Below are 25,718 nucleotides of genomic sequence, written 5' to 3'. Positions count from 1 at the left end.
CAGATGCGGAAACCGACCAATGCCAACGACCGATGCGCAGAGGTACTACTGACGAAAAAACTTTCCGGATCCAGTATGACGCCTGGGGGTAATTCTAAGGTAAGTAATCTTTAACAAACGTGTTTCTTTCAGATATAAATATACAGAGTTATCTTTGGGTCATTACCCTTCAGCTACTGGCTTGCCTACATTTTGCCCCTTTAAACACTGACTTGTCTAACAGCCTTAACTTGGGCCCAGCATTTTGCTAGGGTGACCAAGGTCATGACCTCTGCCAAACATATGCGAATGATTGCCTGCCATTTTAGGTATCCTGACGTGCCGGACGGGCATCTTTAGACAGAGAAGTGCAATGAAGTTTGGTGGGCATGTGCTGTTTAAAGTGCTAAACTAGCAGTTTTTGTTCAGAGAACACAAACCCCCAAAGCAAAAGTATGTTTTTCTAAACACAATGTAAATGGTTCAGTTACACAGAGAGATTTTCTCCTGTACATAGGGACCAGCCAACATTTATTCAGCCGATGCATGGTGGATGTGTCAGATAAAACGAGTTAAAGTTGTCCCACCCTCAATAGAGCAGGACAACTATTACTATGCCTCAATAGGTGAAGAGGACTGACACTGTGACCTCAATAGAGAAGGATGATCATCACTGTCACCCAGTGGTCCTGTGGCGGATGACTCACAGGTCGGATTACCATCTACATATCCAGTGGAGGCCCGGCTGATGATGACCTAGCGGTTCCCAGCAGAGGAACAACCACCGGTTTAAAGTGCTCATCCTGATCCATCAAACCCTAAATAACTCCCTAAGACTCCATCACTTTTTAGCTCGAACTGAGGCATATCACAGATGTTCAATTAGTCTTCAATTAGACTTCACTGGGCACTCACATGCATGCGCCACACTCCGGCGCATGCGCTAAAGCCACACGCATGTGCTTATCCCCAGCGCATGCGCGAGAAGGCGCCCCACTCCGTAGCGCATGCGCACAATGCCCATTGCCGGCGCATGCGAGAGAAGGCGCACTACTCCATAGCGCTTGCGCGCACTGCCTGCAATGACTTGGCTATCAGCGCGCACCCCTCCCTCTGTTTCTACTACACGCAGGTGAAACTATTCAACTGGGCAGTACAAATAAGAGACCGGACGCCCCTTTCCCCATATACCGGGCGCCGCGGAAGGACGAATAGGTCCAAGGAGGAACCAGACCGAAAATCTCGTGAGTAAAACAGAACCGCTACAGCTACTACAGGGTAAGCCAATACCTTTCTCTCCCTACAGGTTGGACATATGTTGAATATACCTTTATACCTACAGGGTCTCTTTCTCTGCCAGGCGACCCATGAAGCTTTTTACAAGTTAAAACAGAGTGAGGACCTATTACCATACTTACCTGTACCTCACCTTGTAAATACGCTCTTTTAGTCCACCACAAAAACACCTCCGGTTTTTGCTAAAATCCTCACCAGCCTCATGCACGTGCCATGAGCTCACCATAGCCGTTTATAGGTCGTACACCACCTAATAAGTCGGCAACATTGTGGTACAATTAATTACCATACTGATATGACTCTACCTTGTACGTCTTGTCCCTGTCCTATGTGTTATATGTAGTCAAGCTTGAGGGAATCCCCTCTAACAGCTACAGCGCCTTAGCGAGCGCCACACATAGCGAAAAAAACAACACAATCACTTAAATTAAGTTTATTTTGCACTCTTTCACATAGTAAATGGTCCTGAGGAAAGCCAGCTTCAAATTAACAAGGCACTGGCTGAAACATGTAGACCGCACTAGATGCTGGAGGTCATAATTAGCACTCCAACACGTCTCCTTGCCTTTTTATCCGCTAGCAGAGGCCCAGTTCATTAAAGATAAACAACCCTCGGGTGCTGGGACCTCCTGCATAGCTTTTAAACTACACCTTCTCACCCTTTTTCACCGCACACTCAGCAACATACCAGCTCCGCAGTCTCCTGGCGTTGAAGCACACCCGGGGCACACTCGGTGCCACTGTGGTGGGTCCGATGATCGAGCATGCCACCGACTAGGTCGGTGGGTGAGGGCTTTATGAGGAAAACACGTCTTTCCTCACTTTATGTTGCTCCTTGACGTACCTAACTGAGTCTCCCATATCCTACTAAAATAAATAAAATGCCACAATACTGACACACAACTATTAATACAAAATTAATGATACATTGAAACCACATATAAGTACCTGTTCTGACATTCATACATCCATTGGCATTATTTCCCCAAGAGGACATCAAAATTACAATAAAAACTTCAAACACGTGGGAAGTTCAATCCCACCTACCAAAGTGGTATGTTTACTTCCTCAATCTGAGTTGTGGACTATAGAGAATAGTTATGCAAAAGTGTAACACACGTTCAGGGGCATTATCAAATATACAAATGCTTCATTTGAATTATAGTAGTCTTCTTTCCTAAAAGATATGTATATCGCGCAACCACAAGCAATCATAATTCAGAGTCCTCAAGAAAAAGATGTAGGTGATCTGAACATACCTCATATGTCTTGAAAGCAAATGGAAACGTCTCCTATTTGTATTGATGAACTCATATACCTGATCAATAAATCTGGAATTCAAAGTAGGTTACATCCTTGATTACATGCACTAGATGTTAAATCCAAATATATTCCCAGCGTATTGTTCGTTAGTACGGTGAAAAGGGTACAACGACCACAGATCTAATATGTATCATAGGTTAGAAGAACAAGCAGCTTTTAAAAAAATAAAATTAAAAAAACATAAGAGGAAGAGAAGCATAGCATACAGCACGCATGTCAAAAATTGTGAGCAGCGGCTCAAAATTATATGACCCTCCTATTTTACTTAAAATGATTTTAGGGCTCCTACATCTTATAATAAACCCATGGGCTAACTGGCAGAGAGCATAACACACATTCATATACAGTGATGGAACATACTCCATTTGAAGAGTCAATAGGCATCACATCATATCGATGTAAGACCTTGCCCGGGATTTATTTAATTAAAGGTAGCCATGTGAATCAGGTTGTAAAACAAGTAACTAAACAAGGGGCCATATGTATCAAACACTAATGCGTTCTGCGAATTTCGGCATTTGAGAACGCATTCGTGCTAAATGGTATGTATGAAAGAAATCTGCATGCAAAATAAGGAATCACAAAATTAGCGATTCCTTGTTTTGCGATTGCATTTAAGGAATCGTACATTTTGCAATTCCTTAAATGCAATGTAAGAAGCATTAAAAAAATGCAAATTGGCCTTAGGGAATTGCAAATTAACACCAACTTCAAGTTGGTGGTAATTTGAGAATTCCTTGAAAAATGCAAATTTTTGCATTTTTCAAATTGCAATGTGAAGCCCATACATGCCCTTTGGGCATGTATGTGTGCCACATGTGCACCCATGCTAATTTCAGGGGTGCAACAGGGTGTCCTTTGGACACCCCTGCACCCTTGAAATTATTCTCAATTTGCGATTCTCAAATTGTGAATCGCAAATTGAGAATAACTTCCCATTCATTCCTATGGGCCTCCTGGCCCCTAGAAATGAATAGGAAAGTATTCCTTAATTGCGATTCGCAATTTTCTAATCGCAATTAAGGAATACTAAGAAATCGATACAAAATTGTGATTTTGTACATACATCTCTATTTGCGATTCTCAAATAGCGATTTCTAAAAAATCGCTATTTGAGAATCGCAAATCAGGTTGTTGATACATATGGCCCAAGGTCCCTACAGCACGTAGTATGAGCAATGAAGGAGGCTGGCTTAGAATATGGTGCTCAATAATGTAGATGTACCCCCTGCACTAATCCAGACAACCCTTATGGTGATTTAAGTGGTCTTAGAAAGCTCTCTAAGTGATAGCTGTGGAGAGCAGCCTTCAGGCTTAGTCCAGAAGGAGGGTGAAGCAGCTTGTTTTATCAGAACGTAATCTTATTGGTATAGATTAAAAGAAAAAAACTATACAGTGTACTTATAAAGATATGTATTTATTATAAGACCCACACTAACAAATACGAATATCTCCTACCCAGAGATTTACCCAATGCACACAATACTCTGTAAATAAAACAGGTAAGAAGCACAAATACACAGTGGTCGCCAGGGGGAAATCAAAATAATGAGATGCGAACCACGGCTCAAGTCAAGACTATACCCAGAATACGTATAAGTGCTGGGGACCCAAGGAACCACCTGTAGTAAGTAACCCAGAGCCCCATGGAGGCCGTGTGCAGAGTGGGAACACAACTGCATGCGCAATTCAAGTCAATGGGTAAGTCGTGGTTGCAATTTCAAAGAAGGACCCTTCCCAGTGGACCTTGACGAAACCCAGAGGAAGACAGTAGGTTGGAGAGCCACCCCACCCATGGATATCTTAAAGGAACCAGGATACCTACACCAGGAAAGCCCGGTGCATAGGTGCGAAGTGGTATCGGAAAACCACAGTCAAACTCAATGGAGGACTTTAGGAAGATGCCGCTGGCGAAGAAGGTGAAAGTTTCCAGTGGAACCCAAAGGTGTATTCAAGTCGAGTACCTATAGGCAGAGGGGACAGAGTCTATGCCACTCAGGAGTGACCAGGAGGAACGGAAGACAAGTGCCCACCGATTTTGGGAGATGCAGGAGAGTTAATGATGACCTTGGAGCTGCAGCTGTGTGGGCCAGGCGACGCTGTGGAAAACTAGGAGCCGTTCACAAGCTGTTCCACGTCAGCTGTCGAGAGTGGAGTTGTCTGTATCCGCCAGGAGCACCAACAAGCCTTGGCAACTGTAAACCCAGAGAGTCCGCCTCCCCCCATTCAAATCAGAGGCCACCGAAATCATCTGCGGCGTACCACAAGGATCATCACTCAGTCCCACCCTCTTCAACGTTTACATGAGTCCACTTGCATCCATCGCGCGACAACACAACCTGAACATCATCTCCTACGCAGACGACACCCAGCTGATCCTCTCTCTCACCAAAGACCCAAACACCGCCAAAACCAATCTACACGAAGGAATGAAAGAAGTAGCCGAATGGATGAAGAACAGCCGTTTAAAACTAAATTCGGACAAAACGGAAGTCCTCATCCTAGGATCATCCCCCTCTGCCTGGGACGATTCATGGTGGCCACCGGCCCTGGGTACAGCACCCATACCTACAGATCACGCACGTAACCTGGGCTTCATCCTAGACTCCTCCCTCTCGATGACCAGACAAGTCAACGCCGTCTCATCTTCATGCTTCAACATCCTACGCATGCTCAAAAAAATCTTCCGTTGGATCCCCACCGAAACAAGAAAGACAGTCACACACGCACTGGTCACTAGCCGACTGGACTATGGAAATACCCTTTACGCCGGAACCACAGTTAAACTACAGAAAAAACTCCAACGCATCCAAAACGCCTCAGCCAGACTCATTCTGGACATCCCCCGTCAAGCTCACATTTCCGGTCACCTGAAAGACCTCCACTGGCTCCCTGTCAACAAGAGAATAACATTCCGTCTCCTCACCTACACACACAAGGCCCTCTACGACCTAGGACCCGAATGTCTCAACACACGACTGTTCTTCTACACACCCACCCGCCAACTACGATCATCTAATCAAGCCCTCGCCGCAATTCCACGCATCCATAGATCCACCATGGGAGGAAGATCCTTCTCCTACTTAGCGGCCAAAACCTGGAATTCTCTCCCCACTCACCTCCGCCTCACACAGAACCACCTCTCCTTCAGAAAGCAGCTAAAACCCTGGCTTTTCGATAAGTAATGCACCCACCCTCAAGCGCCTTGAGACCCTCTGGGTGAGTAGCGCGCTATACAAATTCTTGAACTTGAACTTGAACTTAAACAACGTGGCAAGCGAAAAAGATGCAGAGTTAGGACCCGCAAGATCCAAGGGGAGCTCACTAGAATCAAAGGGGACCCTCAATAGGGCCCACAGGCCAAAGGCACAGGAGTTGCAAGAGGACCTCGAGCAGCTCACCAGAGATACAGGCCCACACTGCAAAGGATGCGGTGAGGGGAGGGTCTTGATCCGGCAGTTCTGACGAGGGATACTGGCGTCAAACCTGGTGAGAAGACAGTGCAGACCTCTAGGGAGTTGTAGAACCACCACCTGTGTTGCTGAGCCTTTCGGAATAAGTGGGAGCCCAGGAGCAGAAGACCGGTCAGCTTGGTTGTGGTGCCTGCAGATGCAGGGAATTGACTCATTCACTTCGTGGGAGATTCCTACAAGTGTCTTGGATGTCCACAGGCCTTGGAAGGATCCTGTATGGAGCACAGGTACGGACGTTGCAGCAGACAAGCAGGACGACGAGACCAGATGCAGCAGGAGTCTTCCCCGTTACAGTCTCGGTGCTCAGAACAGAGTCCAGCGAAGTCCAGAGTGCCCAGATGGTCGAAGATGAAGTGGCAACTTGATCTGAATCTTGTCCCACGACGAATCCAGGGACCTACCCACAGGTAAGCCCTTAAGTACTCTAAGGAAAGGGTTGGATGATTCAGGGTTCCCTCCCAGAGGAGGGGCTTAACAGTGGAGAGGATACCCCCAGTGTCCTTAGTCCAGTTTCGCGCCCGGGCAGGAGCCAACCGCTCCCTAAACTGGTATGATCTGGACTATGCAAGGTCACCAAATGTGCACTTCAAGCAGTCTCAGTGGCGCTGGCAAGCGCTCACACCCTGCCCCAATACACTAAACCCGTTCTGGGAGGTGGTCATACCTCCCTGTGACAGGGTATCTATTGTTCTGCCTTCCCCTGCTCGAGTTTGGCTCAGCAGCAGGAGGGCAGAAACAGGTCTCTGGTCAGCAGCAGCCCTAGTTTGCTTTCCGGTCCTGTAAGACTGGTACCAGGAGCATTGAGGGTGCCCTGGAGGAACTTTACAGAGCATGGAATCATACCTTCCACACCGTTTACGGTGTGGTGGTAAAATTCCAACATGTTTGTAACCAAACACAACAGGGTTCGTTACAGCCAGTTTAAAGATGGTCATTGCGTAATGAAGAATGACCACTCTATAGATCATAAGTGCTGATGCACTTACAACCAGGGACCATTGACTCCGAACGTTGTAGGGGTGCCCGGCACATGCAGAGGCACCTTTACACTTAGAACCAAGCACCCTCCCTTCTGGATTGAAAGGCCTGCCTCAGGGGTGACTAATAGGTCTTAAGTGCAGCGACCTCAAATTAGGAGAACCTATATCCGTCGTAAGTGGTGCTAGCACCAGCATACACAGACTGCAATGGCAGGCCTGTAGTCACTATTTGAGTGGTCTCTCATGGGTGGCATAATACATGCTTCAGTCCATGGGAGACCCCTGTTGTACCTATGCCCTGGGTACCTCAGTACCATATACTAGGGACTGACAAGGGTACACCGGTAGCCAATCTGGGATGTAGCATAGTACTCACCAATTTAGGGGATAAAGCACAGAGACTGGGGTCTTGATTAGCAGGATCCCAGTCAGTCTAGTCAGAAACAGCATTACACCAGGCAAAAAAGTTGGGGTAACCATAATAGCAGATCCTATTTTCCTACAGGCATGATGGAAAAGATGCAGCCCCCAAAGTCAGCACAGAATGCGTGTCATCAGTGGTAGTAATGGAACTCTCCATATATCACATTAAACATCATAACTGTCCCATGTGAGTGCTCCCAACGAGATTTGAATCGATCCATGGAGCCCAACCAAGAGGTATTATAAAGCAGAATAGCAAAAAAAACACAAAAAACACAATCCTGTGCACGTGAAATTAACGTAATAACGCTTGTATGTCTAAAACATAGCGGTCATATTGGAAAGATAACATTCCACACACTGAAAAAAATGGCACACTGTGAAAACATGCCCCTGTGCAACGATCCACAATTAGGATGCACCTTAATACACATCACAGCTGTGCTCAAAAAGTCAAAAAGTACAGAGAAGACCTACACTGTTGCCCCATGCAATGTTATCATGTGCTAACTTGAGCCAACTGAGGCAAAAAGCCGCCACTGAATCAAACGTATCCACAAACTTCAGGGATGTGTAAGAGTGGCAGCTATTATGGAGTGGGTGTAACCTGCAAAAGTGATCATTTCCATCCACTTACTTACTAAATTCAAAAGTAATAGTTGGCGATCCAAGGAGGCATGTAGTAAGAAACGTGACGAATATCAGTTGTTCAATGTGATCCAATGCTTATATTTCAGATCAGTCGATATTAGATATATGTAGCAAGGTTGGGTGACAGATGCGACGACGGAGGGGAATCTGCTCTCGACAGTGAACATCGTGCTGACGACGGCGGAGGGCTTCTACTCCTCGACGACGATCGTCGCCGGGTTGACGATGGCGGACGGCTTCTGTTCCTCGACGCCGATCGTTGCCGGGTTGACGAAGGCGGAGGGCCACGAATCTTCGACGTCGACGACGTACCTGACTGACGATGTCTTCTCGACGGCGAGCCCGCTGTCGAAGGCCTTTTCTTAGACAAATGACCTACCGGTGGTTGATTTTTCAGCACCGAGCCCGGCGTTGATGTAGAAAGATGAGAGTTCTTGCTTCTAGATGGAGTTCTAGACCTCTCGGAGCCCTTCCTCACCGGAGACCTTCCTCTTGAAGATTTCTCTGCCAGGCCATACAGGCAAATACTTTCTCTGTCCTTCAATGTGAAGGAGACGGAAAGAACAACTGACCTAACTGTCACCCCTAAAGCATGATGGGAAGCAGGGGGTCATGAGTGCCTTAAAGGCACGGTGTCAGTTTATCTCTACGTTGCTATGAGTTAGCTTTTCAGTCTCTTGAGACTGTGTTTTTGTAATGCAGCCTGGGAGCGGTCTATGCTTTCAGTCCTTTGTGAGAGTTTTCTGCTGTCTGCTAAGCATTAAAATAGATTCAAAACATGTTTTATTGCTGTTTTTCCCTATTTCTAATGCATGTTTTCATGATATGATGGGGAGTCCTTACAGCATTACTCAGCTCTGATGTGTATGAGGCTGCAGTTGCTTATTTTTTATATATATATATATATATATATATACACCTATATGTGGGGCACATATATGATTGTTGTTTCTGGGATCCAGCGCATGGGCGGGAATATTCTAGTGCTTATGACTATTGATGAGGATCCCCTGAAAGAGAACTGTATGCGATCGGACAGGTTGCGCTGATGCTGTGCCCACTGGAACTTCAGGTCCTACTGCAGGGACCGCATATGCCATCTGGCGTACGTCACCAGCAGGATGCAGGTGGCCATCAGGCCCAGAAGCCAGAGGGTCATCCTGACTGAAACCCGGGATAGAGGCTGAAAGAGCAGAATCATAGCCTGAATATCCTGGACACGCTGCTCGGGAGGATAAACCTGAAACAGTGTCGAGTCTAGAACCGCTCCGATGAAGGGGTGCGTCTGAGAGGGACTCAGGTGTTACTTTGGCACGTTGATGGAGAACCCCAGCAAATGCAGGAGGTCGGCCGTAGTCTGGAGGTGGGTGACAACCGCCTGGGGCGAGCCCGTCTTCAGCAGCCAGTCCTTGAGGTAGGGGAAGACTGACACCCCTAACTTGCGCAGATGAGCTGCGACCACCATCACTTTAGTGAACACCCAAAGGGCACTGGTAAGGCAGAAGGGGAGCACGACAAACTGAAAATGCTCCTGCCCTACCGTGAACCGCAGGTAGCGCCGGTGGGCCAGCAGGAAGGGTCTCCAGGGTCCAGGGCAGTCAGGACCAGAGCCAGAGTCAGCATCTTGAACTTCTCCTTCCGGAGGAAGCAATTGACGTCCCGGATGTCCAAGATAGGGCGCAGGCCCCCCTTTTCCTTCTTGGGGACCAGAAAGTAGTGGGAATAACTATCACTTCCTGACCAGAAACGCACTCGATAGCCCCCTTGGCCAGGAGGGCCGTGACTTTCTGACGGTGAAGAGCCAAATGATCCCCCGACATGCGCTGGTACTGCGGTGGCATGGCTGGAGGGGAGGACAGAAAGGGGAGCGAGTAACCGTGGCGGATTATCTGCAGCACCCACTTGTCCAATGTAATCTCGCGCCAGTGGTGGAGGTGGTGGCGAACCGTGCCACCCACCGGCAGGGGTGCTCCCTGAAGCACAGATTAGGAAGGCTTAGAGGCAGCAGCAGCGGAGGTGGACTGACCCGCGTGCTGGTTGCTAGACCCGCCCCTGCGGAATCCGCGGCCGTGCTGAGGCTGGTTCTGCAGTGGAATGCAACCAGGAATGGCGCAGCAACGCCATCGCTGTGGAAATCGTCCTGCCCAATGAATCAGTGGTATCCAAACCGCACCAGATGGCAAACGTTGCCGCATCCTTACCCTTTGCAATCGCTTTGAGAGGAGCGCCTGGACCGCCTCAGAACACTGAGGCAAGACCTGGGCCAAGGAATACCACACTGCATGGGAGTAACGGTCCAACAAGCAGGCGGTGTTAACCGACTGCAGCCCCAAGCTGGCTGAGGAGAACAATCTCTTGCCAAATTGGTCCAGCCGCTTAGAGTCCTTGTCCGGTGGAGCTGAGGGAAGGGCACTCTGTGACTTCGAAGCTTGAATGACCAGGCTCTCAGGCGTGGGCTGAGCGGTCAGGAAGGCGGGTTCAACGGGCGCAGGGCGATGACGCCTAGCGACGTTTTTATCCCCCGGTGCCGCCGTGGCCGTTCTCTACCAACTGCCCAAAAGGACTTTGGTGAGGGCCTCATTGAATGGGAGCAGCGGCTCAGACGACGCAGACGCCATCTGGAGCACCTCAGTAAGGAGGTTGGTCTTGAGGGCCACCGTAGGGAGATCGAGATGGAGAGCCTCCGCCACCCGACCGAGCACCATGGTGTAGGAGGCACCCTCCTCCTAGGTAGTCGGAGGAGAGGCAAACCCGGGTCCGAAGACACATCCAGTCCACCCCCATCCTCAAGGTCATCCACCCAATCCTGCTAGGAGTTACAGTGCCGAGCGAGGGGGTCCTCGGACCCGTCCCAGTCTTCATCCGGCGTAGCTGGGGCCGGTGGCGGCAGCAGAGCCAGAGCCAGAGAAGGGACGAACGGCCGGGCCAGAGCCGCATCCCAATACGATTTCAGGTCGGAACAAAATGGTAAGAAACGGCACCCAGCGCTGCGCCTGGGGCGGAGCCGAGGGTGGCGCCGGGGCTGGAGGCGCTACATCTCGTGGCGCCGAGGCCGGAGCCAGCGGCGCAGGATCTTGTGGGGCCGGAGCCGGTGGCGGAGCTGCCGGGCCAGCAGGATCTGGAAACAGGACTACGGGGCCCAAAGGCGCACCAGCTGGAGTCCGGGGGCTGTAAAGGCAGTCCAAGGCAGCAAGGAACTCATGCACATAGTCGGGAGTCGCCGACAGACCCAGATATAGCGGGTAGGCCGCGGGAAGCCCCTGTCCCTATCATCCGCCTCCAGGAAGCGACGGGGGGACGTCGGACAGCGTACATGCTTCTTCGACTTCTTTTTATGGCATCGCTTACCGGAATCTGAAGGTGAAGACTTAGAGCCCGAGGAGCGACTGTCCGGTCCCGGGATCGGCCCCTAGACGCGGAGCGGTGGTGAGAGGAATGCCGGACCTCCAGCACCTTCCGGCGCCGCTCCCGCAGGGCCATGGCTCTACAGTCTCGGGAGTCATGGTCGGTCTCTAGACAGGAGAGGCACACGTCATGGGGGTCCGCTACCAACATGTTACGGTAACACGACCCACAAGACTTAAAGCCGGGCATCCCTACATGCACCAGGAGACAGATGGGGAGACAAAAGTCTCAAAAGAGTAGTCAAAAAATGGCTGAGGTACGTGCTCAATCCGGATCCGCGCTTTTGAGGCGGAAAAAGAAAGAATTGATGTTGGTGCGCATGGGTGGTGCCTAAGTAGTCTCCGTGACGTCATCTCGGCGCATAGGACACCAGCGACGGATGCGTACCCGCACAAAGCCACCTACTGACGTGCGGGGTACTGCTAAGCAAAACTTTTCAGATCCAGTCTGACGCCTGGAGATATTCTCAGGTACGGAATCTATCACTAACGTGTCTCTTTCAGATAGAAAGACTAAAAACCTTTAACTCAGTGATCCAGGATCCTGTTACAAGGAAGTGAAAACAAGAGAAATAAAAACTGGTTTAACTTTCACTGGTAGGGAATGATGCATGGAGTGTTTTTTCTTATAGGAATAGTGGCAGTTTTCCAGTTTTTGTAAGCTACATTGCCCTCTGTTTCTGTCATCTTTCATTTATAGACAATATTTGTTAAAGTTCTCACTTCAATTATTAATAGTGGCACAGACTAACTATAAAATTGCAGGCCTCGAAAACTCCTAAAAATGTCACTAGACCTGCAGGTCTAGTGACTTAAATAATCTACTAGATCTAATTATAATGCCTTATAACCCTTAAACTGGTTTCAAAGTATGGGACCCTGGGCAAGTATTTTAATTCACTGAAACGCCATTTTCTTCTTTATCACATCTGAGAGCACCTTCAAATACGCAAGTTCAGCATGTCTAATGCACAGAAAACTCTTTTGTTTGATACAATAGACTAAACTTTTGCTTCATATACAATACAAATCTAGCCACATATATGCTACATATGACCACTGTCTTGCCTGAGTTCATTAACCGCATTGTCATCAGTGGGGGGCAGGAATGTTTCTCAACTCACGTTTAAAAACTGTCACATTTAATAAATACATACATAACTAAAGTATAAAGTAGCACCACACTGTCATTTGCAATCAGCAGATTGTACAGTGAAAAGGCAACAGAATTTCCTAGTGATGTGGTTTTAAAACTAAATAGTGACAATGTCTGGGAATAGAGTGTCTGTAAATATTTGTTATTTGCATATCACAAAGTAAAGTGTTCAGATTCGTTTTGCTCCTATGTAAATCTTTATTTGCATCACACTTCTGAATTACAAAAAAGGCTTTCATAATTCCGGATATATTTTTCAATACTTGTACTCTTCATTTAGCAGCTGTTTAAATGTCATGTTAGAAAGAAAACCTGGCAATTTACAGCCTTTCAATTCACAATTATTGTCAGATAACTCACTTGACAAAAAGCAATAACCATAATAAAAGAGAGAAAATGAAACACAATTTTCCAGGAACAGAAAAGCAACAATTAGTAAAAAGACAACTGACATTTGACCTCTCTGCTTGAACAGACAGCAAATGTGTCAAGGCAAACAAGATTTAAAGGCTTTTTATAGCACATTAATTTTTGAATGAACAGAGCAACTGTTCCTTTCAGCTTGTTAACTCCCCAGCACAGACGAGTAAATGCTGAAAATAACTCGACCTGATAAAATCTCACTCGCTATTGCAAGTGGGCGAGTGGATTTTTCGAGACTTGAATTGCCTTTATGTTTTTTAAAGAAAATTATTTAGAACTGACCAATGCAGCTCGCTATGCACAATTATTAATATTTTTAAAACTTTTTTTATTTTACTGAAAAAAAGGAAAGTTTGATGTATGTTTTGTAAAAGAGTGTTCTCGCATCCTATGCATGGGTGAAACAATTCAGTGCTTATGACTATAGTCAACATTTCCCTGACAGAGAACACAGGTTTTCAGGCCTATTGTGACTATATGTCATATTATGTTACGTTGTGTTGTGTAATGTTATGTGTATTTGTAAAGCACACTATCAATCACAAGGGTGTCCTGGTACTGAGCAGGTGTGTGACTAGCCCTGCCTATTGTAATTTGTTCAATTGAAAAGCCATGTCTTCAGCTTCTTGAGGAATTAAAGAAAAGAGGAGGCTCCGATGGGGACTGGAAGGCTGTTCCACACTTTAGGAGGCCTGTCCCAAAGGTTAAGTTTAAGGGAAATATGGGCAAGTTTACCAATATCTGCAGGTGTTCTTCGCCAGTGCCATTGACTTGAGGCTGAGCTGAATGTGGCTCTGCCACGGGTATGACCTTCCCCCACGCATTCTAAATAGGGTGAAGAACGTGCAGGGGCACGGGATATCTATAGTTTTTTGGCAGATGTCCCATTACCTCCATCTAAAAGAAATAAACGAGGGCACCATAAGTACATGGCAAAACATTTAGGTGTCAATGGAAAGTCTAAAAATTAGCTTAAGTGATAACTGTCAGTAGAATCCACGGGAAGGATCTTTGAGAGTTGATTGTCAACAAGCCGAGCTTTAGAGCTCAATATCACAGTGCTACCTTCAATGCATATCAAATAAGTAGAACCATCAGGCCACATTTTGCTGCTTGGTACACGGAAAAAGGAGTGGAAGAAGAACAGTTTGATAGTTTCAGTTTGCTCTCTAACACAATGCACAAGTCTTACCATACATATATTTTGCTTGCAGGTAGCAGTACATGAAATTGGTCATGTTTTGGGGCTGAGTCATGTGAACCAGATGGGCTCAATCATGCAGCCGAACTATATCCCAGTCAACAGTAAAGTTGAGCTGAGTAGAGTGGACAGGAATGCCATCCAAAAGATCTACGGTAAGAGTGCTTTTGCAGGATTAACATTTCATCATTTCACATCGGGATTATTTTAACTGGAAGTTCCATGGATAAGCCTACGAGGCTCGATTGTAGTTCATATTAATTTTACATCCAGAAGGCAACTGAAAGAACCCCAGAAACCCGACACACTCCACCACCTGACACAACTATATCGAAAGTGATGGCACATCCTCTATCTATATAAATGAGATGCAGAAAGTGATGACAAGACATAATATGACATATCTGCCTAGAATGTAACAAAATGCATAACAATTCTCATCACACTATCATGCGATGTACCTACATAAAATATAATCACAGAAAAAGGAAGGCTGTTTACTGGTGATGTTTTGCAACTATCATAGTCCAGAGATTCAGCGCTCACCTCCAGCACCTCTAATGGGGTGTTGAATCTGGGACAACTGGTAACTGTTATTAATGTCCCCTCTTAACTTTTATATTTGATTCACAGATTTTGAGACAAAACTTAAAAGTTAGCAGTGCAAAAGCAATACATGACAGCCCAGTGGATTTGGGGGGATAAAGAAGCCAAACACACTAGAGAGAAAAAGAGAATGTGGAATATTAATTAGGGTGGTTGTGTGACATCACCAAGGAATGACACTATTCAGTATCAGGTCCAGTTAGGCTTCTTTAAATCACACCTTAGCTCAGTCCTGGGTAGCTGTGGCACAGAGAAGCCAGGTTTATCTCAAAGGAAAACATGTGTAAAGCATTATCAGCACCAAAACAGTTAATAAGAAAAACAACAATAAAGATCTCACTCCAATTTATAAACATTGTAAAGATTTGTATCTTTAAATAAACATCCAACTGACAAAGATCTGAAGAAGGGAACCAGAGCCATGATGTTTGTAAGTTTTTCATAAATCACTACAATTCACACCAAAAGGTTATGTAAATCACAGATGTTTGCATTTAGTGCTAGTTTATGACCCTCAAATGCAAATGTCCGAGTCAAAATCAAAGTTTCAGCCCGCCTGTGATACAGTGTGGGTCGGATGCAGGGGTCTGATTGGTTCCAGATAAGCTTTTAACTTCACACTTAGAAACCTGTAATGTTCTTTTTCTCTTCGACAGGCTCCTCTGCATCTTGAATCTGGCATTAGGTACGTTGTTGAAGGATAGGCGAAGTCCATTTGTCTGGTGGGGAGCCTTGTTGCTGTAGTGTACAAGACTCGAACCTAAAAAAAATGATCTTTTTTCATTGACTCACTAAGCAGTTCTGTGGGGAGAAACAGTACGCTCTAGCACCAGCCAAGGATCCAGGGTTGGGGGCATCTAGGGTACCTCTTGGGGCTAGAACTCGATCTCACAGACGACACGAGAGGAGTCCAGGCAATTCAAGTGACGACTAGTCAGCTGGGAACTTTGCAGGGCTTCTTTAGCTGTTGTGTCACTGAAGCTCAATAGGAAGCTGGCCAGCTAGCCCTTGCAGTCCACTCACTGGTCCTTGGCATGAGTGAGAGCAGGTCTATCCTTTGGCATCTCTCTCCAAGAAGTCAACATCAGGAGCAGCCGTTCATTCACTGAAGTTGTGTCTTGGTTCAGCAGGTGCTGTCTTTCTTGGTGCAGCCTTCCTTTCTTAAGGCCACATGTTCAGCAGATGAAGTCTTTCTTCTGTCTCCCACGAGTCTAGCAGTGTTGGGCTGAAAGCGAGGGTGCCACTTTTATGCAAATTTCAAATTTGTGGGAGGGGTGGTCTCCCTAACTATTGAGGCAAAATTTCCATGTGGAAAACCTACCCAACTTGTATCACTTCCGGGGGGATTGGTACAAAACAATCCCACAGTACATCTCGGCCCAAATCCAAACCCTGCTTCCCAGGGTCAGAGCTACAGGCAAATCCCTGAGGCATGGCCAGTAGAATGAGACACCCCTCTTGGAAAACCGATTGTGCAACAGGTTTTTCCTCCTCTGGAAGGCTACTACCTATCACAGGTGTGTATGTATAGGCATTTATATAGCGCACTACTTACCCGTAGGGTCCCAAGGCGCTTCGACCGCTGCGAAACCCTTCCTGGCTTCCCTGAGAGATGGTCCCTTAATGGGTATCTCCAGGGTGAGACCAGGCATCCCCGGCGGTCTGGTGGGGCCGTTAGTGAAGATGAGGCAAGCTAATGCTCAGAGTTGCCGAGTGTGAACGCTGATCAGAGTGGGCACCGAGGCGAGAGAATTATCGAGTCCGCTGACCCTGGTCCAGAAACCTGCCGCGCCGGGAATCGAACCCTGGTCCCGGGCCGTCCTCTGCTCTCGGGTCTGCCGCCTCTAACCAGTGAGCCACACTACTTCACTTGGCTGCCTCTCTGAAAATGGGTCACATACGGCCACAGCACTTTGGCCATCCTGCCGGGAAGTGTTCACACCTCCTCCCACCAACAGGCCTTTTGTTCCTTGTTCTTGGGAGCACTTCACTCCTACTGGCAGGAGGGCAGCAGGCTGTCTCAGATGACAATTTCTGTAGTTAATCAGAACAGCTACTACAACTTCGGGCCACAAAAGTAGTGACTTTCCAAAGTCACCTGGGCATTAGAAGCAACTTTAAATCAGCCGTCAGCAATAATTTGAGTTTAAGGTAACAATGAACTTGATAACTCGGGTACTATGTTTAGTGGTCTTACTGCATGGGTTAGTGTAGCTCCATGTTAGCCAGTTGGACTACCATCCTTACTACAGTGAAAACATCAGTTGCGACTTTTGACAGACAGGACATGTGAAACATGAATAAACATGTCCTTTTTAGGTTGAGCCTAAGCAGTGCTTGCCCTGTAGGCGGTCTGCTGTATCTACTTTGTGGAGTCTGACATCCTTTGCTTAGGATTGCCTTATTTGTTTGTCACTTACTTGCTGCTTGCTTTTTGTGTTGTAATGACAGGTGACCCCCGATGTCCATGACTCTCTAATATATAAAATGTTTTTAAGTGTAATCATGTTGATAAATGTAAAATGCTGTTTGAAGTTTTTTTGTAATGTTATGACTTCTTTTGGAAGAATAACAAATAATGAATATGATCCGGGATGGGAATCTCTAAAGCGCTACTATTGTTGGGTATATTTATTTTCGTGCGTGTGCATGCCACTGGCACACTCGAAATCCTCCTCTTATGGTAGTTCTTCCTGAAAATTGCCATCCCTAATGGCGTCTGCGTTGTTCTCGATCTGAGTTAACTTTTGTTCTTTTTGAACTGGTACCACTACCTCCGCTAATCTACCCTGTACCCCACTCCTCCTTCTCACTGGTAACAGCAAAATGCTTTTGCAGCACTGCCACATACCTCTTGGCAACAGCAACAGGACCGCCCTGCTTCTTCGGGAACAAGTCTGTGTCTGTTCAACTCATCTGTGTTCTGCCCAAACCTGTGGCAGAACGTTTACCTTAGATGCCCCCACACAGGGCATCCAGTTCAGCCACTCGGCTGGGCGCAACCTTAACAGAAGCGTTGGGGTCCCACCCCCGCCACACTCATGGAAATTGGAGATCATTTTGGACAAGCGAGTCAGTACACAGATCAGTGGCGAGGGCCCTGAACCCCGTGAACTGCAGGTGAAGCACCCAGTCAGGACCCCGAACAGCTGTGTTAGCGACTCATATCCCCCAGTGCAAGGAACCCCTCCTGAGTCAACACCCCGGGTATAATTATTGTCAACTCAAATGTAATATGAAGAAGGTTGCTAGTCTAGGACTAGTGCCAACAAAGAGCTTGCCTCCCCATCCCAAATACGACAAATCATGTTAAAGGAAGTACAAAATAAAAGAAAACGAGTTACTTACCTGTAATTTTGGTTCCCCAGTATTGGTAACTTTCATAGATTTCCATAGCTTGTATCATTCCCAGTCGTCGGAATGGGAGCCTCTGTAAATAAAAAATACCATAGCAGTAGGTACAAAAGAGAAAGAAAGACCTAAGCCTCATCTCATTTTGTAGCATATCCACCTCTTTTTGTAAAAGGGACCAAAAACTTGTAACAACCAATCAGATTAGCCTCACCCCATAGGACCCTCCTGAGAGAACCTCAGAGCCTCAGATGTTCGTAGCCGTTGTGTAACAGTAACCACATCTGCTGAAGGCTGAGCTTTCCCAGGGGAGGATGGTGGGAGCATGGGAATCTATGAAAGTTACCGATACTGGGGAACCAAAGTTACAGGTAAGTAACTTGTTTTCTTGCCCCAGTATTGGGACTTTCATAGATTCCCATAGCTTTTATCAGAATAGCTAGCAGTAAGCAATAAAAGCACATTTTGTGACATAAGCATCAAAATACATTAGTATCCATACTGTTATAAGAAGCAAAAAAACATTGAAACAGTAGTCAGTAAACATTATCAGATACAAAATGTGCAATCATCGGAAGGAGGGATAGAAGGGAAAGCTCACCGCTCATTGGAAGAGAGTACTCAGGACTGCTTGTCCAACTGCCGCCTCACTCGTGGAAGAGTCCAAGCACTAATGCTTTGTGAACGTGTGGGCACTGCTCCATGTAGCTGCCCTACAAATGTCCTTAATAGGAACTCGAGCAAAGAGAGCAGCAGAAGATGAAACTGATCTCGTGGAGTGAGCTCGTACATGTCTTTCTAGCGGCTTACCCACCGCTTGGTGGCAACAATGAATTGCACTTGAAATCTAACGTGAGATTCCTTGTTTTTAAAGGGGAAACCCTTTTCGAGGAGCACTGTAAGTCACAAAGAGTTGAGAGGATTTTCTGAAATCCTTTGTGTGTTCTAGATAGAATTTGAGACATCTCTGGACATCCAAGGAAGGTAGAGACCTTTCTGCTGGAGACGTGGGTCGAGGGAAAAAAGCTTTCAGAACTACAGGCTAGTTCAAATGGAAATCCGAAGGGACCTTTGGAATAAATTTTGGATTTGATCTTAGAATTAGAGTCGTTTTTGAACTGTAAAAAGGGTTCCATAATGGAGAGAGCTTGCAGTTCCCCAACTCTCCTAGCTGACATCAAAGCCAAGAGGAGAGCCAACTTCCACGATAAAAACTTTAAATCCGCTCTGTGAACAGGCTCGAACGGAGGTCTGATGTTATGTTATGTTATGTTAATTTCGATTTATATAGCGCCAAATCACCGACAGGTCTCTTAGAGCTTGCTTTGGGAACCCGTCCTGGCTTTCCCTGCGAGATTACCCCTACTGGGTATCCCCAAGGTGAAGACCAGGCATCCCGCCGCGGGGGGGGGGCCGTAGTGGAGATTAAGCAAGCTATTGCCCAGAGCTGCAGAGTGTGAACCCATGATTCGAGTAGGCACTGAGGCGAGAATTATCGAGTCCGTGGACATTTGGGCTCAAGACCCTGCCGCGTCGGGAATTGAACCCTGGTCCCGGGTCTGACCTCTGCATCAGGGTCTGCCTCCTCTAACCAGTGAGCCACACTTCTCCACTGATGAGATGAGTCCGAACCAAATTGAGATGCCACATTAGAGACGGAGGCCAAACTGGAGGGAAAACCCTGAAAAGACCCTTTAGGAATTGTTTGACAATTATAGCGGACCAGAGGCTGTCCGCCTGAATCTAGAAATAGCCGCCAGGTGAACCTTCATGGAGGAATGTGCAAGGCCTGATTTGGCAAGAGATAGGATGTAAGGCAATATCTGATGAGGAACAGAAGAGAACGGATGGAGGTTTTCTCGGTGACACCACAAGCAGAAACCTTTCCATTTTGCGCGATAGGTCTTATTTGAACTTGGTGCACAGGCTTGAGCTAAAATTTCTTTACACTCCTGAGGGATATTTAAACTCTGGAATTCTCGGTGCTCAGGATCCACGCTGTCAACTGGAGAGAGCCCGGATGGGATGCACCACCTGGCCCTGGGACATTGTCAATAGAGATGTAATGGGACGTAGGTGAACCGGCTGATCCTGAGAGAGCAGGAGAAGCTCTGTGAACCAGAATTGGTGAGGCCACGCTGGTGCAAATAAAATCATTGTGCAGGGTTCCGTCTTGAGTTTAGTGAGCAGCCTTGGAATCAGAGGAATTGGAGGAAAAGCATAAACAAATGCGCCTGACCAGCCCATCGAAAGAGCATTCCCCAACAAGCCGCGATGGTGACCCCTGCTTGTATAGAACCGGCATTTCCTGTCTGGGGAGGGGAACAGGTCTATGGATGGAGTGCCCCAACGTATGAAGACCCTGTTGAGTGTGTCCTGATCCAGTTCCCACTCGTGACAGACCGATTTCAGATGACTCAATGCATCTGCTGTCGTGTTGAGGGTACCTGGGAGATGCTCTGCTGAGAGAGCGAATTTTCTGGAGAATTGCCCATTCCCATATCTCCTGGGCCTCCTTTGAAAGAAGTTGAGAGCTCGTTCCACCCTGTTTGTTCACATAATGCCTGTACGGACCAGGACGGTGGAGATCCGTATTCTCTGAAGAAAAACCTGTAAAGCTAGACAAATCGCCTTGAGCTCCAGAAGGTTAATGTGGAGAAGGCGTTGCTCGGGCCGCCCGTGGCCGCACACTTGAAGGCCCCGCCTTCCAGAGCGGTGTCTGTGGTAAGTATCAGGGGAGCTGGAGTGACTGTGAAGGTGAGACCCTGAGAGAGGTTTTCTCTGACCAACCACCAGCTGGCCGCTACTTTCATAAGAGGAGTAATGATGATTTTATCGTCGAAAAAAGCCTTCCGTTTGACGCCACTGCAAGTTCAGCTGCTCTTGCTCTTGCAGAGGGGGAACATTCCTAGCCTGCAATGCGGAATTAAGTAATTGCAAGATAAAATCGATTCTAGAAGAGATTTGTAAAGGCTAACAGGTAGAGACCGTCTTGCTTGTAATCGACGGGCGGAGGTTATCAGTTTGTGCTCTCTTTCCTCTGATACAAAAGCTTTGCAACAAGCTGTGTCCAGAACAGCCCCCATAAACTTGGCCGACCTGGAAGGACAGAGAATTGACCTCTCCTTGTTGAGTTGAAGTCCCAGATGATTGAAGAGTCGAATCCACTTTCGACTGCTTCCGATGCTGTCAGAGAAGACGGTGTTTTCACCAACCAGTCGTCCAGATAAGGAAACACTTCTAGTGTTTGTTTTCGGAGAAACGCTGCGATTGGGGCCATGAATATCCGCGGCGTGGATCTGAGTCCGAAAGGCAGGACTTTGAAATGGAAGTGGCTTTTGGCTACTGTAAAGCGTAAAAAACTACCTTTGTGCTGGGTGAATGTGGACATGAAAGTATGCATCCTCGAGTTCCAGGCTGACTATGTAACCTCCAGGATTGAGGAGCACAAAATGTCCTGTAAGGAAACCATCCGAAACGAGATCTTGCTGAAATAGGTGTTGAGCTCCCTCAGGTCTAAAATAGGATGCCACTTCTCTACGGTCTTTTGAACTAGAAAGAACCATGAGTAGAAACCATCTACCCGTAGAGAGAGAGAGAGAGAAAGAGAGAGAGAGAGAGAGAGAGACAGAGAGAGACCTGTTCCATCGCTCCTTTGAGGACAATGGGACTGAGTCCCGTTCCGGAGCTGCAATTGATGTTGGAAACCTCAGTTTTAAAGTCTAACAGAATACACTGCAATCCCGAAAACAAGGAGGTCATACAGATACAGATCATACTCTCCTTGATAATCTCTATGGTAGTCCTGGAGAGGATTATAAACTTATTCCCCTTTCATATCACTTTTTAGAATCTTTCTCGTGGCACTTAACGCGCAGTGACGAAGGGCTATGGGCATAACCGAAAGGACCATCCTCATCCCAGTCATCTTCTTGCAGGAGGTGCGAGGGTAATTGAGGGGTAACCCTGCTAGATGAAGTGACTTCAAGAGTCATGACGCACTTTCTCTCTTCTCCTGTAGAAATATATATATATATATATGTATATATATATATATATATATATATTTTTTTTTTTTTCATATCCGCCGACGCTGTGGTCGTCTACACTGCCGTCGTCGACACTACCGTCGTCGACACTACCGTCGTCGTCGACAACACTGTCATCGTCGTCAATTCAGTCATCTTCATCGACGATGGGTACTTTTTTCTCCTGTCGTTCCTCACAAGAGAGGAGGTTTTAGCTAGACTCCATCACACCAGTTTCTCCTGTTATTAGTCCCTTCCTCTCCTTTACACCTCGGTGAGGAGATTCAGGTGGACTGCGCCTGTCAGACCCCCGGGGGGTCTTTTTAGAGGCTTTTTGAGGAATTTCCTTTGTAAGTCCCTTCCTCTCCTTTACACCTCAGTGAGGAGATTTAGTTGGACTGCGCCTGTCAGACCCATGGGAGGTCTTTTGAAGGCGTTTTGTGTGCGCTGCTCACAAGAAACAGGGTGAGATCGTATTCCTTCTCAGATCTTCACGAAGACACAGCAGACAAGGCCTCATCACTGTCATACTAGAGACTGGATCTGTTCTAGATTTTAGCTTCTGGAACCAGGTAAAAAGACGGCCCTCACAGACCCTTATGTGTATCTTACCTAGAACTTGTTGTCCGGATACAGGCAATAAATGCCATCTTTAGGAGGGTCATTCATCTAACTCCTCCTTTTACTGCAGGTAGCACAAGCTCTAAAAAGGCCTTTTTTCTCCATGTCTGATGATGAAAAAAGGGGAAAACCTTCCTGAAAAGAATACAGTTGAAATCCAAAAATTGAAGAGAAATCTGAGCAGAGCTCAGTAGAGACTCCCTTAGCACAATATGCGGTAGAAAATCTGAGGCTCTGAGGTTCTCTCAGGAGAGTTCTATGGGGTGAGGCTAATCTGATTGGTTGTTGCAAGTTTTTGGTCTCTTTTACAAAAAGAGGTGGATATGCTACAAAATGAGATGAGGCCTAGGCCTTTCTTTCTCGTTTGTACCTACTGCAATGGTATTTTTTTTATTTACCGAGGCTCCCAGTCCGACTACGGGGAATGATACAAGCTATGGGAATCTATGAAAGTTCAAATACTGGGGCAACACCTGGTTAAAGCAGACAGTAAATAAGTGCTCTAAAACTAGCCTAATGCATTTCATAGTGTCTTATATTAACCTATGCGTTTTACTAAAAAGAAACGCAGGTCTGGAGCTCGGCCTTCAGATGCACTTATAATGTTCCCTCAATGAAGTGCCCGACGGGTGAGTATAAGGTGCATTCTGGGATGGTCCGTCTCCATTGCTCATCCCTCCCTGCCTGCTAGTTTGTTGTCTTTATCTTGGACTCAAGCGAGTGAATAGCTGAGGATTTACTAGGATGGAGCGGGTTTAGTCAGATAGGGTCTGGACCGGGTCTGATTGTGTTTGTTTTCCTCAGGAAGCAGGCAAGGTTGAGCTGACAAGTCACCAGGACATATGCAGGGACAGAATTCAGTGCCACTGGACTCTGTAGTTGCAGTGCAGCACTGGCCTTGCAGAGCCACGAGCTGCTCAGTTATAGGACACTGACCTTACCAGTTTTTTTTTTTTTGCAGATTTATTCAGCGCAAGGTTGACCCGAAGGTATTGGAGCGCTTTACATGAGCGCCAGTTATATTACACAAGGACACATTCATTTTTTGGTGGGCGCAGGGAGAGTAAGTGATTTGCCCTAAATCACAGGATGCTGAGCTGACGCCAAGGCTCGAACTTGGCTCCCCAGCTCCAAAGTAGCAGTTTTGGCCATAAAGCCAAAACCTCCCTAACACCAATAGAGTGCATCTCTGGGAGTGCAGGAACACTTGCCAGCCATTACAGTGCAGCAATGCACCACATGAACGATGCTGCGACTCCTACCACTGCCCTGCAAGGCCTAGATGTGCAGTGCGCCTGGTCTCGCGTTAGTGATCGTTGGCTACCACCACAGCATACCCCCACACCAATGGTTTGGCAGTGCCGCGGCCCCAGCTTTACAACGCAGCAATCCAATGCCTCGCGGCCAGGCCACTCTTGTGAAGCGTTGTTGAAATACACAGTGCAGTCCGGTTCACAGGACTTGCACACGTTCTCTACACTCAAACATGTAAATCTAGGGTATTTAGTGTGCTCAATGCAAATTGTACAAGTTGAAAAACACCTGCACATTCAAGAAAGACAATGGGGAATATTTGTCCAAAAGTGGCACTTTTCATTCCTTTTCTCCATGTCGCGAGCCTCTGTAACACCAAAGCAGTAAAAAGCAGGTACAGGGGTGGTGGGGGTTGGTTGGAGGGGCTGCTTTGTCAGAAGGGGGTGGTCCAACTTTACATTGAAAATGGGTTCCGGAGTAGCATGCTACTAGCCAAAAAGTCCTTATCAAGGGTAGCAAGCGCTATATAAATGCAAACCTTTTTCCCTCTTCTGTCCCCCCACTATCCTTCTCAATCCAAATAACTGATTAACATATCCACCACTCATATTACTTTCATATTTCACTATACTAATTCACCACTAATCCTTTATGGGTTCCGGAGTAGGGTCTTACTGGCTGAAAAACGATTCAACACCCCATCATAGGTAGCAGGCACTATATAAATGCAAACTTTTTTCCCACTTCTATCCCTCCACTATCCTTTTCAATCCAAATAACAGACTAACATATCCACCACTCAAATGTCTTTAATATTTCACTATAGTAATTCACCAATAATCCTTTAGGAGTTCGGAGCAGCGTCCTATTCGCCGAAAAAGCGATTTGACACCTTGTCAGGGTTAGTAAGCCCTATACAAAGGAAATTGCAATACAATTACAATACAAAAGTATTGGCAGTTGTCAATTTTCAAGATGGGAAAAGAAGAAGAAAGGTTTATATCGTTCAGAAGGGTGGTTGCATATGAACTATACATGATTTAGCGTATTGACGAAGGGTGAACGCTGTCATTAGTCATGATATGTAAAGTGCAGCACATGTGTGCTGAAATGCATTTCTGGACAAAAAAAACTCCATTTCCTTCACGTCAGAACAGCTGATATTTTAACCCTATTCCCCAGCCATTGACCCCTGCATCCTTTGCAGCACTGCAGTATGCAAAGTGAAACATCTATGTCTTACTATGAAATCTCTTTTCTGCAGTTGCCTGTGAAGCCTTTGAGGTAACCCTGGGTGTTCATGTTTGAATAGTACAGGTCTTGGGTGTTGGCAGAATAGTGGAAGATTTCTTTGGCAGGCGGAAAATCCACTTCATGCCTCAGCCTGAGAAGAAAACTCTGCTAGCTGCAGCATCGAGTGCCTTTTACATATTATTCAGTTATTCTTGTTTGGGGTCCCTCCTCCAGACATCTTCCATTACTTACATTCAGAAAACGACTTTATTTGTTCTGTTTTTGACAGCGAAGCTATCAGACAAAACTATTACTA

General features: G+C 46.6%; 2 protein-coding genes across 20 annotated transcripts in view; one reads left to right on the top strand and one right to left on the bottom strand.

Annotated features, from left to right (window-relative positions):
- The window catches only part of LOC144821568 (E3 ubiquitin-protein ligase TRIM39-like), a 1,056,022-nt gene that overhangs the window by 685,961 nt on the left and 344,343 nt on the right, over nucleotides 1–25,718 (bottom strand). The window contains exon 1 of one of the 19 annotated variants that reach the window (XM_078678758.1): nucleotides 2,535–2,555. The exons of the other annotated variants lie outside the window; for them this stretch is intronic. The gene's annotated coding sequence lies outside the window, so the exon portion shown is untranslated. Of the gene's footprint in view, nucleotides 1–2,534; nucleotides 2,556–25,718 lie in introns of those variants that run through there. 19 annotated transcript variants of the gene reach the window in all.
- LOC144821567 (matrix metalloproteinase-21-like) overlaps nucleotides 1–25,718 on the top strand; it is a 413,645-nt gene that overhangs the window by 217,500 nt on the left and 170,427 nt on the right. Inside the window, exon 5 of the mRNA XM_078678754.1 lies at nucleotides 14,323–14,464. Within this exon, the coding sequence (XP_078534880.1) occupies nucleotides 14,323–14,464 (142 nt within the window). The remainder of the gene's footprint in view (nucleotides 1–14,322; nucleotides 14,465–25,718) is intronic.

The sequence above is a fragment of the Lissotriton helveticus genome, chromosome 2_2, assembly GCF_964261635.1.
Source record: "Lissotriton helveticus chromosome 2_2, aLisHel1.1, whole genome shotgun sequence".
NCBI lineage: Eukaryota > Metazoa > Chordata > Amphibia > Caudata > Salamandridae > Lissotriton > Lissotriton helveticus.
The sequence above is the reverse complement of the archived record's forward strand: the minus strand, read 5'-3'. Positions and strand labels throughout refer to the sequence as shown.